Raw genomic sequence first — 13,325 nt, 5'->3', positions numbered from 1 at the left:
GTAGTACAGGATCTACAATGGTGGGCTTGCAAGGAACATATCCTCAGGGGAGAATCTTTTTGGCAACCATGGCCGGAGATAACAGTAGTAACGGACGCCTCACTCACGGGGTGGGGCGCTCACACTAACGAGTTGACAATCAGCGGTCGTTGGTCTCCATCGGAGTCCAAACTACACATCAACCTATTAGAGCTGAGGGCAATCAGACTAGCGCTGAAGGCCTTCCTGCCCTCTGTACTGGGAAAGAATGTCCTGATAATGACGGACAACACAGTGGCCATGTACTACCTCAACAAGAGAGCAGGAGTAGGGTCACTGCCACTGTGCAGAGAAGCTCTGGTTCTGGGCAATACAAGAAAGGATCTCTCTGTCTGCTGCAATTCACCTAGCCTGAGAGCAAAACACAGCGACAGACGCTCTGAGCAGGCAGAGCACAGTCTCCCACGAGTGGGAACTAGCTCAGGAAGTCCTTCAAGAGATCTTCGCCCTTTGGGGAACCCCACAAGTGGATCTGTTCGTGACCATTGTCAACAGGAAGTGCGAACTGTACTGCTCAAGGGAATTTCCCCCGAGAGGAGCTCTAGGACACGCATTCGTAGTGGAGTGGGAGTTTCCTCTTCTGTATGCGTTCCCTCCAGTTCCTGTGATCCCTCAGGTAATCAGGAGGTTGAGAAAGTTCAGGAAAACCATGATCCTAATTGCCCCGATAGGTCCAGGAGAACGTGGTACCCGGACCTTCTGGACATGTCCAATTGAAAGAGTAGCTTTGGATGGTGAAGGCAGAATGATCTTTGTGGACATGCTCTATGGCAGTAGGGTGATAACACTAGGACGTGTATATGGTCCGTGCCCACCCAACAAGCATTTTTTCGAGGGGATCACCCAATTATTAAGTGACATGCATGAAGAGACAATTATACTTGGTGGGGACTTCAACTGTGTTCTCAACCATGTTGTTGACCGTTCAGAATCATGCAGAAATACGAATCACAGGATAAGCAATGAATTTAACCTCTTTATTAAGAGATTTGATTTAATAGATGTATGGCGGACCATGCATCCGTCTGCGAGAGAATGCTCTTTCTACTCGCCAGTGCATGGCTCATTCTCCAGAATTGAATATGCACTACTCTCTGATAGACTGATTGATAAGGTATTATGTATAGACATTAGGGAGCGCAAAATCTCAGATCATGCTCTGGTGGACTTACGTCTGACGCTGGGTGGAAGGGGATCTAATCTTCTTAGATGCCGCCTGAAAACAGGTATCTTAAAGGACGAAAAAGAGATAACACATTTTAAAACGTTCATTGAGGTGTTCTTTAAGGAAAATACGGGTTCAGCAGACGTTCAAATTATATGGGATAGTTTTAAAGGTACAGCGAGGGGTGAACTGATTAATAGGAATTCTCACTCTAGGAAGGCAGGACTAAAAGAGATACATATTTTGGAAAGGGTACTCGCCAACCTGCAACGAAGATATGCACAAACTAAGAGAATAGGGGACCATTTGAAGATGATCCACGCACAGGAGGATTTGAAGAATATGACTAATATGTTGGCGGAAAGGGGCCATTTTTGTGAGGCAAAAATACTGGGAATATGGTGATAAGAATGGTAGGTTATTAGCTAGTAGGTTGAAGGGAATGATGGAGGCATCAAAGCGTTGAAGAACAGGGTTGTACAGTAGTTAAAAACACATACATTTGCCAATGTTTCAGCTCTTTCTATAAATCTATATACACGGAGGACATCTTCCCATTAGTACTTGATCTAGATCAATTATTTAGTACTTTAGACAAATGCTGCTTTGGAAGCCAAGATAGAGATTGGAGCGATCTTACTGGTAATTGAGCAGCTCACTATTGGTAAATCGCCAGGAGTAGATGGCTTGCACACAGGGTTTTTTACGTCTTTTGGGCTTACTTTGGCTACCTTTTTACGTGATTTATTTAATTGTTTTATACATAAGGGGACTTTATGCCCTTCAATGCAAGAGGCCATGATAACGTTAATTCCGAAACTGGGTAAAGACCATAAGAAATGTGGAAATTTTGACCACATTTGGGACCTTTCAGATGACGTTATGGAGATTTTGCTTTCGGCCAGAAGGCCAGCAACTAAATCCATGTACCGGTGTCATTGGAACAAGTTCAGTAACTGGTGCAGGGATAAGAATGTGGACCCTTTTCAGTGTAATATTCCTACAGTATTAACTTTTCTGTTACATTTGGCTAATCTGGGGCTCCAGGTTAGTACGATAAAAGGATACTTAGCAGCGCTATCTATTTTCAAGCGCTCGTCAGAGGAGGAATCTTACTTTAAGATACCTTTGACAACAACGTTTTTAAAAGGTCTAAATAATGTGTTTCCTCCAATACCCTTTCAAGTTCCAGTGTGGGATTTAAACTTGGTACTAAAGTTCCTCACATTTGTTCCATTTGAGCCTTTACATTCTTTTCCATTAAGGCTTCTTACTCTGAAAACAATACTTCTAATTGCATTGACATCACCCCGCAGGGTAAGTGAGTTGCAGGCACTTTCTAGTGGTCCTCCTCACACCATCTTTTAGAAAGATAAAGTTGTCCTTAGGGTCAAACCTTCTTTTTTTGCCAAAAATCATCTCAGATTTTCACCTGTCACAAAAAATAATACTACCTACTTTCTACCCTCCTCCTCACACAAGTAAGGAAGAGGAACGACTATATAGATTAGATCCTAGAAGAGCTCTTAGCTTTTATATTTCAAGATTGGCAAAAATACGTCAGTGTGACCAACTGTTTGTGGGATACACTGGCTGTAAATTAGTACTAGCTGTAACCAAAGAAACATTATCTAGATGGATAATCTTAGCTATAACCGAATGTTATAGATTGGCTGGGAAAGATCCCCCCCAATGGGTTGAGAGCTCATTCAGCTAGGGGCATGGCAACTTCAACAGCACTTCAAAGGGGTGTCCCTGTACAAGATATTTGTGCAGCAGCCACATGGTCATCCATGCACACTTTCATAAAACATTATGCTCTGGATTTAACTACCTCTCAAGGAGGTCTATTTGCTAAATGAGTACTTCATTCTGTACATGACTAAAACATGTCTGTACTCCCACCTCCAATACAAAATTGCTTTGGGAGTCTCTCTAGGATGAGGAATACGAGGGAGGACATAATCCATTTGCAGAACAAGTTACTTACCAACTGTAACGTTCTTTCGATTGGATGTTCCTCCCACGTATTCCTCATCAACCCTCCCAACCTACCCCGCAGTACAGTTTATGTGCTTTACACTCTACATTCTTTTAAGGTTTGGGTCAAAAGAGGCACACCTTTAACTACAATCCATGGGCTTTAATACACGAAAAAACAACTGAGGCCAACGCGGGCGCTCAAGGCATTTATACAGCGGATGACATCGGCGCTCGATGGATGCTGCCGAGGGACATCGACGCCGCCGCCTCGAGTGGAGCGCCCTCTGGTGGAGAGAGAAAAACTTTCCGAAGCAGCAAAGCTGAAGGTAAGGATATATCTAAGATGAGGAATACGTGGGAGGAACATCCAATCGAAAGAACGTTACAGTTGGTAAGTAACTTGTTCTTCTATTTCATAGTAATTTTTATATTGCAGGTTCATCATAAGTATATCAGTAACCATGTCTATTCATATTGTACAGTTAAATCTCTCTTGCAAACAACAATAGAAATCTTTGTGACTATTAAAGTTTTCCTGATCCTTTAGAAAGCATGCGTCCTCTCCCTTACATAGATACAAACAACACAACTAACATAGACAGACAACATAGAACATAAACAAACCAAAAAGAACTGCAACGTGTCAGCCACACATCAGTTCAGTTCAAACTGAGCCACATAGAAGTTACTATCTGAATTATACCTATTGCATTCTGAACCATAGCCTCCCGATAATCGGTGCCCATTACAAAAGTATCATATTTAATTCTCCTATCACATTAATTACTTTAACCTATAACCACATTCTATGTTCTATCTCTATCCTATTAGATCTTAATCCAGTTCTCGTAGGGGATTCATTTGTCTGCCTAATGACTTACCTGGCACTTCTTGTCTGCTAAATGCTGCAGGGTTGTTACAGTGAAATGGGAGCCAGAGAATATTTTGGACATGTTTGCCAATGCTTTTCTGGGGACTACTGGCTCTCCTGCAAGCGTGTGTGCTCGGTAAGCTCCATCGTGCATCTGACACTTCATGGCAGGATTGGGGCCTGAGTATGTAAACCAAGCCTGCTTTCCTGTTCTCCCAACCTCCTAGCATCGGCAGCCAATTCTGACAGTTTAGTAGCCGAACCCATGATGCTCTTATGCCTATTTGTAATTCCAGGTATGCCGTTTGAGGATTCTGGGGTGTCCAAAATTATAAAAGGACAACTTTTGAGAGGTGTACCTGCAACTTTCTGAACCTTTGCGAGGTGCTTTTGAAATTGTTTGATGTATTGGAAATGTGGTTTTCTTGAGGGGTATTCACATTGTTATTGCATTTTATAAATTGTGATGTATATCGATTTATAGGTTTTTGACATGTGTAGAAATAAACTATGATGATGGATCAATACATTTGAGTTGCCCAGGCTAACTTGTAATCCATTGACAAAACCTAGAACCAAAAATGTCGCCAGAGGATTGCAATTTTTCTGTGATTGACAATTCCATGTGGAAAGTTCTTCTCTTAAAGGTTTCTTATGTTTCTTCGCATATAGCAATAAAGGCCCACCCACAAAGCACGCATATTTTGCATTCTATGAGCTTGCGATTGCACTATAAGAAGTGTTCATTTTTCTTTTCGTCTTCTGCGAGTGCCAAGAGGAGCTGTAATATGGAAACATGCATACATATTATTTTTCTAAAATTGCAGAAGTGTGTGGAAAAATGGGTCTGCAGATATAGAAAGCATGTACTTAGTTAATGAGGCTCATTTCAAGTTTCCCAGTATCCCGCCGGTAATTCCCGGGGGATACCAGGAAACTGCCCCTACCGTCTCTGCCGCCAGATATCCCAGTAATACTTGGATATTATGGATGTCGGGGACGCCGGTAAGTTCCCATTCAATGGAGTCCTATGGGATTGCTGGAATTACCGCGATTCAGGCATTTCATTGCCAGTAGGGGCCTGAACTCCTGGCAGGTCAGGCCTGCTAGTAGATAGGAGCCCCCACTGGCAAACTCAAGTTTTCCTGGCACAGTGAAAATGCCTCCACTGGTATTACCGGCAATATTTCCGGCATTTATACCGGACCAGGGACCTCATCATGCGGCCCAATGTCTCATAGATTCTGCTTTGAAATATCTACTCCTCTTATGAACATCATCAGGTTTGGTCTTGCCATAGATGGACTGCACATCATGGGGATTTCATAATCTTAAAAATCAAAGAGTTAAAGGTCTGCATAGACAATTAGTATGCATAAAATATTTCCTGTCATGTCGTTCTTTGATAATAATAGTTTGTGCCGCATTATGAGTGTGGCGGTCCAGAAACAAGGGTGCCGGTAAGCTTACTGGTACCCTTAATTCCGGACCGCCACACTATGAGTCTGCCTGCCGGGGCTGCTGCGCCCAGCAGGTCTGACACTGCCGGGCGCAACGGCCCCTCTAGGCAGACTCGTCACGGAAGCACCGCCACCGTTGGCAACAGCGCTGATGCTTCTTCTCCCCACTCCCATGGGAATGGGGATTTATAAAATACGGCGCTTGACTTCCCGCGGCACCGGGAAGTCAGGCACCGGATTTGGTGATACAAGGTTGGTGGCCACCTCTTTGAGGCCCTTTGTCTTTTAATCTGCTACCTCCCATTCAAACATGCATCCAGAGGAGAACCAGGGGGACAAAGGGGATTTGCTGGGGATTGATGAGCAGCGATTCTGTGCCCCCCCCTAATCTCCCCTATCCAGAGAGTTAGGGGGATGGGGCAGGGAGCAAGAGAGGATCCTTTGTTCGCAAACCCTGTTGTGCGAACATGTAGGTGAAATAGGAATTGAAAAAAGGATCTATCCACAATAATCACATGCATCTTATTTCTAAGGCCAGTCGACTATTTCTTCTACTTGTCCATACTCCGCACGTGAAGATAGGAAGGGCCATTCCCATTAGCAGTTACATTGTATTTGAAAGAAAGATTGAATGAGTGCATGCAATGATATATCGCTCACAGCAAAGCTAACCGCCTATTGGTGCTGCTATGCCACGGCTCGAGCTATCATTCTAGGGCAAGTCTAGTTTACCCTGTGTCTTAACATAGACTAAGAGGAGCCAATACATCTCGACACCAAAGGGCTGAAGCAGAACCTGTGAACACCGGCTCTTATAGCTCCTAAGCCTTGGTGCTGCACCGATAGATAAGTATGGCGGGAGCTCTAACGTGCAGGTCTTACGCTCCTTCCAGGGGATTTGATTGGCGGCCATCGGCCTGAGTGACTGCATGAATGAAGGTCTGCACTTTAAAAGACAGCGCCTGATTCTCCTTTAATCATAAGATGAATTGTGTCCTGCCTGAATATTTTCTCATTTCTATATTGCTCTGCCTGAACAAATTTCATCAATAAACCACAGACAAAGAGCTGAAGAAATGTTATTTTCCAATGCCATATTGAGGTTTTGCAGTGTGAGGTCTCTTCTGCAAGTCTGTGGAGATGTATTTAATTTTTTTTTTATAAAGCACCTAATACTTCTAAGCGCGGATCCGGGACTCGAACCTCTGTTGCTCTGTCTGGTCTTGCTTCCAAGACCAGCGCGTTGCCCTTGTGCCATCTTCCGTTCATAACATTCATTTTGTGAAATGCAAATTAGGTGAACTTTAGCCATGCATGCTAATGTCCAAAGTGCTTATGGTGTACAAACGTGCAACGCTAAACCATACTTTCTAGGCGTTTGCAGACTTTTTAGTACATCATATGCTGTCAGTCAATCCTTACACGCCTTCTCATGTGCTCTGTTACACTACAGGGTGCTGTCTGCATTAAGTCCAAGCGCAGTTCCTGGCATGGCAGTCATGATTTTCATTGTGTTTCTCAGCTTCACAGGAGATTCGAAGATGGCCTCCAGCACGCGCTATGTAGAGACCCAATCCATGCAGATCGGCGCGTCATACATGATACAGTTCAACCTGGTGATGGGGTGCGGGGAGCAGTTTACGCCGCACATGGACAACCAAGTGATGTTGGAGTACTCCACCAACCATGGCCTCACCTGGCACCTGGTGCAAGAGGTAAGGATCGCCTGGCAGTGCCCTTTTGCTTTGCAGGGTACTCATGTTTATTTGGCACACATGAAATTAACAGGTGAAGCCCGTTGGTTAGTTGGAATTTCTCACTATGATAAATTGGCCTTCTGTGGTGTAGGGACACGCCCCCCCCCGTGCAAATGTATTTATTTCCGGAGTGCATTGCAAACACATCAATCCTTTTTTCTACCTTTTAATTGAAACAAACAGCACCTCTGTGTTTAAGCACTCCATCTTCACATCCCAGAAGGCTTCCAGTGAATACATTAAGGAGTCTTGCCTGAGTAGGTTAAAATTAAAATGGTCGCAGGGTGTGGCGGGGGTGGCGTAGGGAGCGGTGCATGCAAAAGGCAACCCTCCTTTGTAAATACATTTGAATGTATTCTCTTATGTGCAACACCTGGAACATGTGTAATGATTTCTTTGAATATGGAGTTTAGATCTGCATGTGAGTTTGGAGAGGCCTGTCACGGTACTTGCCGAGCATCATCTTTCATCCGGTTATCCCTGTCACTGAATGATTACCTTTCTTGGGCTCCCAGGGTGTCCTCCCTTTCTCTCTCAGCTGGGTTTCCTGATGAGTGGAAGCCTAGAGGGAGACCCCGTAGCTTAGCTTCATTCCTTGCACTGCCATCGGTTGCCACCATGACAGGGTAATGCTGCTGTCTATAGGATCTCACAACTGACCATTCCTCCTCCACATTCAGAATCCTAAGTGTAACCGTTTCCGGGTCTAAACCTCGTATTCTGATGCTGGAATACAAACATATAGGGGACATCAAACCTCTCCCTGCCCCATTGTTTAATCCTGTACTTCATTAAGGGAATCACATTTCTGATTCCTGGATTTCTGTTGGCACTCATCACCCCATTCTTATAACTTCCATTCTACTCTTGGCACTGTCCGCTTCAGCGGGCAAAGTTTCAACACGGACACAAGGAAATCAACAGTCGGGCTGCTCACAAAAAAAGTGTGTTGGGCTTCAGAACGAAAATGGCAGCCCGCTGTTCATTCAATTGATGAACACACCTCTACTATAAACACACAGCAAGAAGATGGAAAGCACTGATTTTGTAGGCTTAGAAAGAGGACTATATCCATGCCATGCATATTTCTGGTAATGCCGCCAGCTGCCTACAAATCCACACGCAGTTTATACGACCTGCTCTGTACAGCCTTGCCCTTGATAATCCCGCCGCATTGCTAGTGAACACAGTCTTATGACCAGTTTGGAAAGGATGTCTGTAAATGCCTCCCACATTCTTCAAATTAATATCACATGTAGGCCTTTGCCACCAAATTGTGCATGAATGCATAGAGATTGCATTCGTTATTCCACATCTTAGTTACAAGGCTAGTGTGTTGCACAACTCATATCTCAGCTTGGTTTTGGAACTTTACTTGCCAACAAGTGTTTCAAGTGTAGGCACTCTTCAGGGCAGGGTTTTATATAGCTGTATTCCCAAACGTCTTCATATTACATTAAAATGTAGGTCTGGGCGCCCCTCTGCGAGAACGAAGACGGCCCATTGACCTGTCTGCTTGTTTGTTTGTTTATTTATTTCTAATGCGCACCAAACCCAAGGGTAACAGGGCGCAGCAGTAAGAAAATGCAAAGCTTACATAGTTACAAGTATGGTCACAATAAGACATATATAGTCACAAGTAAGGCCACAGTAAGACATATGTTATAAACAGGTTATGAACAGGAAGGATAGATAGGCACGAAGTCAAATGTTACAATATAATGGAGGGATAGTCTAAGGCAACCAAGGTGAGCATAATGTAGCGGCACACGTTAGTGTTCAGTAGAATTGAGCATGTTAATGTAATCACTTCTAAATTGTAAGTACGGTTGATCTGCTCTAAGCCGGTGTGGCAAGGAGTTCCAGAGTTTAGATGCTTTCACAGGAAAGCTATTACCGCCAATCTAGGTGAGTATGAATCTTGGTACAGTGAGGCAGTTTGTGTTGCTGGCTCTCGTGGGTCTGATAGACCTTCTTCTGTGTAGTCTGTCTGCAAGGTAGCTAGGGGCAGCATTATTTAGTACTTTATGGGTAAGGGAGACCATTTTTAGAAGACTTTTATTATGAGTAGAGAGCCACTTATATTGGCATCTGGTTGCAGAGATATGTTCTCTTTTATTCACACCTAGTGCGGCTCTTAAGGCGTTATTTTGGAGTGTTTGTAGCCTCTGGATGATTGCCTTATTGGCGCCACTATAAAGAGCATTACAGTAATCTAGCCTAGAGAGTATTAGTGCTCTGGCCAGGATCATACCGCTGTCATTTGAGAGGAATGGTTTGCCTGCCCTGATGAGCTTACAGGTGTAAGCGGTGGTGGAGGCCAAAGATTCCACTTGTTTGTCAAAGGACATGGTGGAGTCAAGGTAAAAGCCAAGGGTTTTTACCTCCTTAGCTACCCTAATGATGTTTCCATCGATGGTGAATGAAGAATATTCATGGCCTAATTTCTTAAGGTTAAGGTGGGTCCCCAGGATAATGAGCTCAGTCTTCTCATCATTCAGGCATAAACCGTGTGTGGCCATCCATTCCTGGATGATGAGATACACTCTATTCACCAACCCTAAATCTTTGTCATAATCCCCAGAAAGTGGGAGGAGTATCATCTGCATAGTTAGTGTAGATGATACCCAGATGGTTCAAATCATAGAACAAAGGCTTGGTGAATATATTGTATAATGTGGGGGAGACACAGGAGCCCTGGGGTACACCACACTTGATTGGGACAGGGTCTGCACCTGCCGATGGGGAGAAGACCCTCATCGTTCTATCGCTCAGGAATGATTCTTTCCATCTGATGGCATCTGTAGAAAAGTGAGCTGCTGATTCCAAGTGACTGCAAAGGACCTTATGATCCACTAGGTCGAATGCAGTTGAGAGATCTAGCAGTAGGAGGAGGGCTGTTTGACCTTTATCTCTTAACTCATCAACCTGTGTTTTAAGTCAATGAGGGCAGTTTCCGTCCCATGTAATGGGTGGAAACCAGATTGTCTTGCTCCTAGGAGCTTATTTTTGGATATGGATGTATTCTACCTTGTCAAGTATTTTGAGTAAGAATGGTACCGTTGTGATAGGACGGTAGTTAGTAGGAATAAGTGGGTCTAACGTTTGCTTCTTTAGGAGTTGGAGTACCCATGATTGTTTCAAGTTAGAAGGAATAGTACCAGATGAGAAGGAGGCATTGATCAGTTTAGAAATGAAAGGTGCAAGATCTCTAGCAGCATCTTTTATAATCTGAGCTGGGCAAAGATCACCTTTACAATTGGACGGCTTGAGAGATAGGATGACTTTCTCTACCTCTAATATGGAAGTTTTAGTGAAATGGAATCTGGCAGTCTGGTCAGTAGGTATTTCGCTAGAAGGGGGGAGGTTATTTGATTGAGGTGGTAAATTCCAGGTATTTTATTTTTGGGCAATTTTATTTTGAAGAGTGGTTATTTTATTGGATAGTGCATGCTGAATATCTGAGCACCATGTCTTACTTTTAATGCAGATGTCAGGTGTAGGAATCGGGGACTCTAGTTCTTTTAGTATGGTGAATAATTCCTTCACACTAGAGTTTGCTTTGGCAATACTTTCGTTATAGGAGTTTCGTTTTGCCAGGCAGATTTCATTTTTGTATTGCGAAGAAATTTTAGTTAGCTTAGATTTGTTGTCAATGGAGGGGAATAATCTCCAGGTGGTCTCACATTTCCTTTTTAGGAGACGTAGGACCTTTAACTGGGGGGTGAACCACTTAATTAGATGAGATTTAGGTTTACTGGGTCTAAGTTTGAGTGGAGCGATTTTATCTAGTGTGGTAAGCATAATATTGTTATATTCGTGAACCAATGTACCAGGGTCTAGATTATCAGCCAGTGAGTTTAAGGTAGGGAGAATGGCGGTGATCACTTTGTCCACTGTGATATTCTTTTTGTTCCTTGTTGGGCAAGGTGGGGTAGTAGATAGGGCCATCGGGGGTGATCTAATAGTTGATAATGTGAAAGACACAAAGGAATGGTCTGTCCACGGTTGTGGTGTGATAGAGGTGATAGTGGCAATGCAATTATAATCAGCTACCCAGTCTAAGGTTCTTCCTTTATTGTGGGTTAGTTCGTTGATTTTTTGTGACAAGCCTAATTCTGACAGGATATTGGCTATTTTGAGGGCATGTTTAGCCGCTAGATCGTTAAATCCTAAATTGAAGTCACCTAGTAGTGGTAATTGATAGGTGTTTTAAGGTTGTTAGATAGTAGGCTGTAAATATCCTCCTCAAATGTCCCAAGTGGACCAGGCGGTCTGTAGATTAAGTGGATAGTAAGTGACTGGGAATTGGTAAGAGGGAGTTTAGCAGTGAGGACTTCACAGGATTGTGTAATTTGTGGGGGGCTAGTCTCAAAGAGAGGCTAGATCTAGATATGATAGCGATGCCTCTGCGTCGAGTTTCATCTCTGTCTTGTCTAGATATCGTATATCCATCTGGGATCGCTAGAATAAGCAAAGGTCCTGCCGCGTCATGTAGCCGTGATTCCGTTATAGCAAGGAAGTCCAAATTACATTCCACTATTAGGTCACAGATGTCCGTTGCATGGGCAACCAGAGATCTAGCATTTGAGTGCTCCTTTAAGGAGAGGTGCCTCAATAGTGGTTGTGGCATGGATAGAAGTGAGTAGGTTGGGGTTAGCTAGCTTAAGCTTGTGTACAGATTGCTGATTAGCGTTGTCATAAAGCAGAATGTTCTTTGGGAAGGTATCCACTCGAGAGTCCACAGCCACACTTTAGCTCATTGTACCTTTCACAGATGGGAAATATCCATTTGCATCTCAGTCTTTATCCCACCCTCATGGGCAGTCTCCAGCACCGAAATGCTATGGCAATTCTCTTCTGAACAAGAGTACCAACAGCAACCCCATACACATATTTCAGCCTTGTTGGGCATCATCAGTGAGGTGGAGCTGTGCCTCTCTGAGCACAGTGAGCAAGGGGTCCACGTCTGGATGAAACTGGGAAACTTAGGGTGACTAGACCTAAGGCCCTTGAAATAATCAAAATGTAGTCATAGGCGCCCCTCTGCGAGAACAAACACGGGGGGCGGGAACATAGAACAGGTTATCATGCCGTGCTCTTTCTAGATAGGGGTGCCTGCTACCTTTTTTGTATTTTTGCAAAGAACTGGGGGTTGGTCAACCTAGGTTACCTCGGGGTACCCAGAGGTGGACCCCTTGCTCACTGTGCTGAGAGAAGCACAGCTCCACCTCACTAATGATGCCCAACAAGGCTGAAACACGTGCCTGGGGTGCTGTTGGTACTCTTGTTCAAAGGAGGTTTGCCTGGAATTTTGATGCTGGACTGTCCTTTTGGGCGGGACAAAGACTGATTTGCAAGTGGTTATTCCTCCATTGTGAAAAGTACAGTGAGCAAAAAGCGATGGCTGCGGACTCTCAAAGTGGGGAAAAAACCACAGAACAGGTTATCATGCCATGTTCTTTCTAGAGAGGGGCACCTGCTACCTTTTATGTATTCATATTACATTACGTTTGTTCTACATGAATTGAAAGTCGTTAATATGCACTTCATAGGCATGGCATGACTGGCAGTATATTATTTCCTCACTAGTGGAATTTCCTGGTTTGTACATCCATAGTCTACATCGTTGAAATCCCCCAAATTGTCGAATTAGCAAATAATTCTCTATTTCATTATTTGTTGCTTGCTGAATACACTGGAGCCCATTTTGCTCCTGTATGTGAATTGCCCTGAGAGGACCTCTTGCATTTGCACTTACGTGCAAACAGGTGCCCTCTAGGCAATTTCTGTCACTTGCACTGCAGAGTGCAAATGAGAAGTGTAAAGAGACAGCGGAAGCCTCTTTACACTTCCCTTTTGCACTCCACTGAGCAAATAAAGTAAAAGTCGCCTGCTATTTCTTTCTCTGCTCCCTAATCGAAATGAGCACCCCTGTTCTTTAAATTAAGCTTCTATATATAAAGCAGAAAATGGATTAGTTTGTTCCTTATACAATTCCACACTGTTCCCCCAATCCGCACCAGATTTTTCATAGTTACCTGTTCGAA

At 43.8% G+C, this 13,325-nt stretch overlaps 1 protein-coding gene across 2 annotated transcripts in view; it reads left to right on the top strand.

Moving 5' to 3' along the window:
- Positions 1 to 13,325, top strand: part of RELN (reelin) — a 2,335,047-nt gene that overhangs the window by 1,604,267 nt on the left and 717,455 nt on the right. For both annotated transcript variants that reach the window (XM_069628072.1, XM_069628071.1), the window contains exon 21: positions 7,041 to 7,233. In XM_069628072.1, the coding sequence (XP_069484173.1) occupies positions 7,041 to 7,233 (193 nt within the window). The remainder of the gene's footprint in view (positions 1 to 7,040; positions 7,234 to 13,325) is intronic.

The sequence above is a fragment of the Ambystoma mexicanum genome, chromosome 12 (assembly GCF_040938575.1).
Source record: "Ambystoma mexicanum isolate Mex_15411 chromosome 12, UKY_AmexF1_1, whole genome shotgun sequence".
Classification (NCBI taxonomy): Eukaryota; Metazoa; Chordata; class Amphibia; order Caudata; family Ambystomatidae; genus Ambystoma; species Ambystoma mexicanum.
This window is presented reverse-complemented; position numbering and strand designations above follow the sequence as displayed.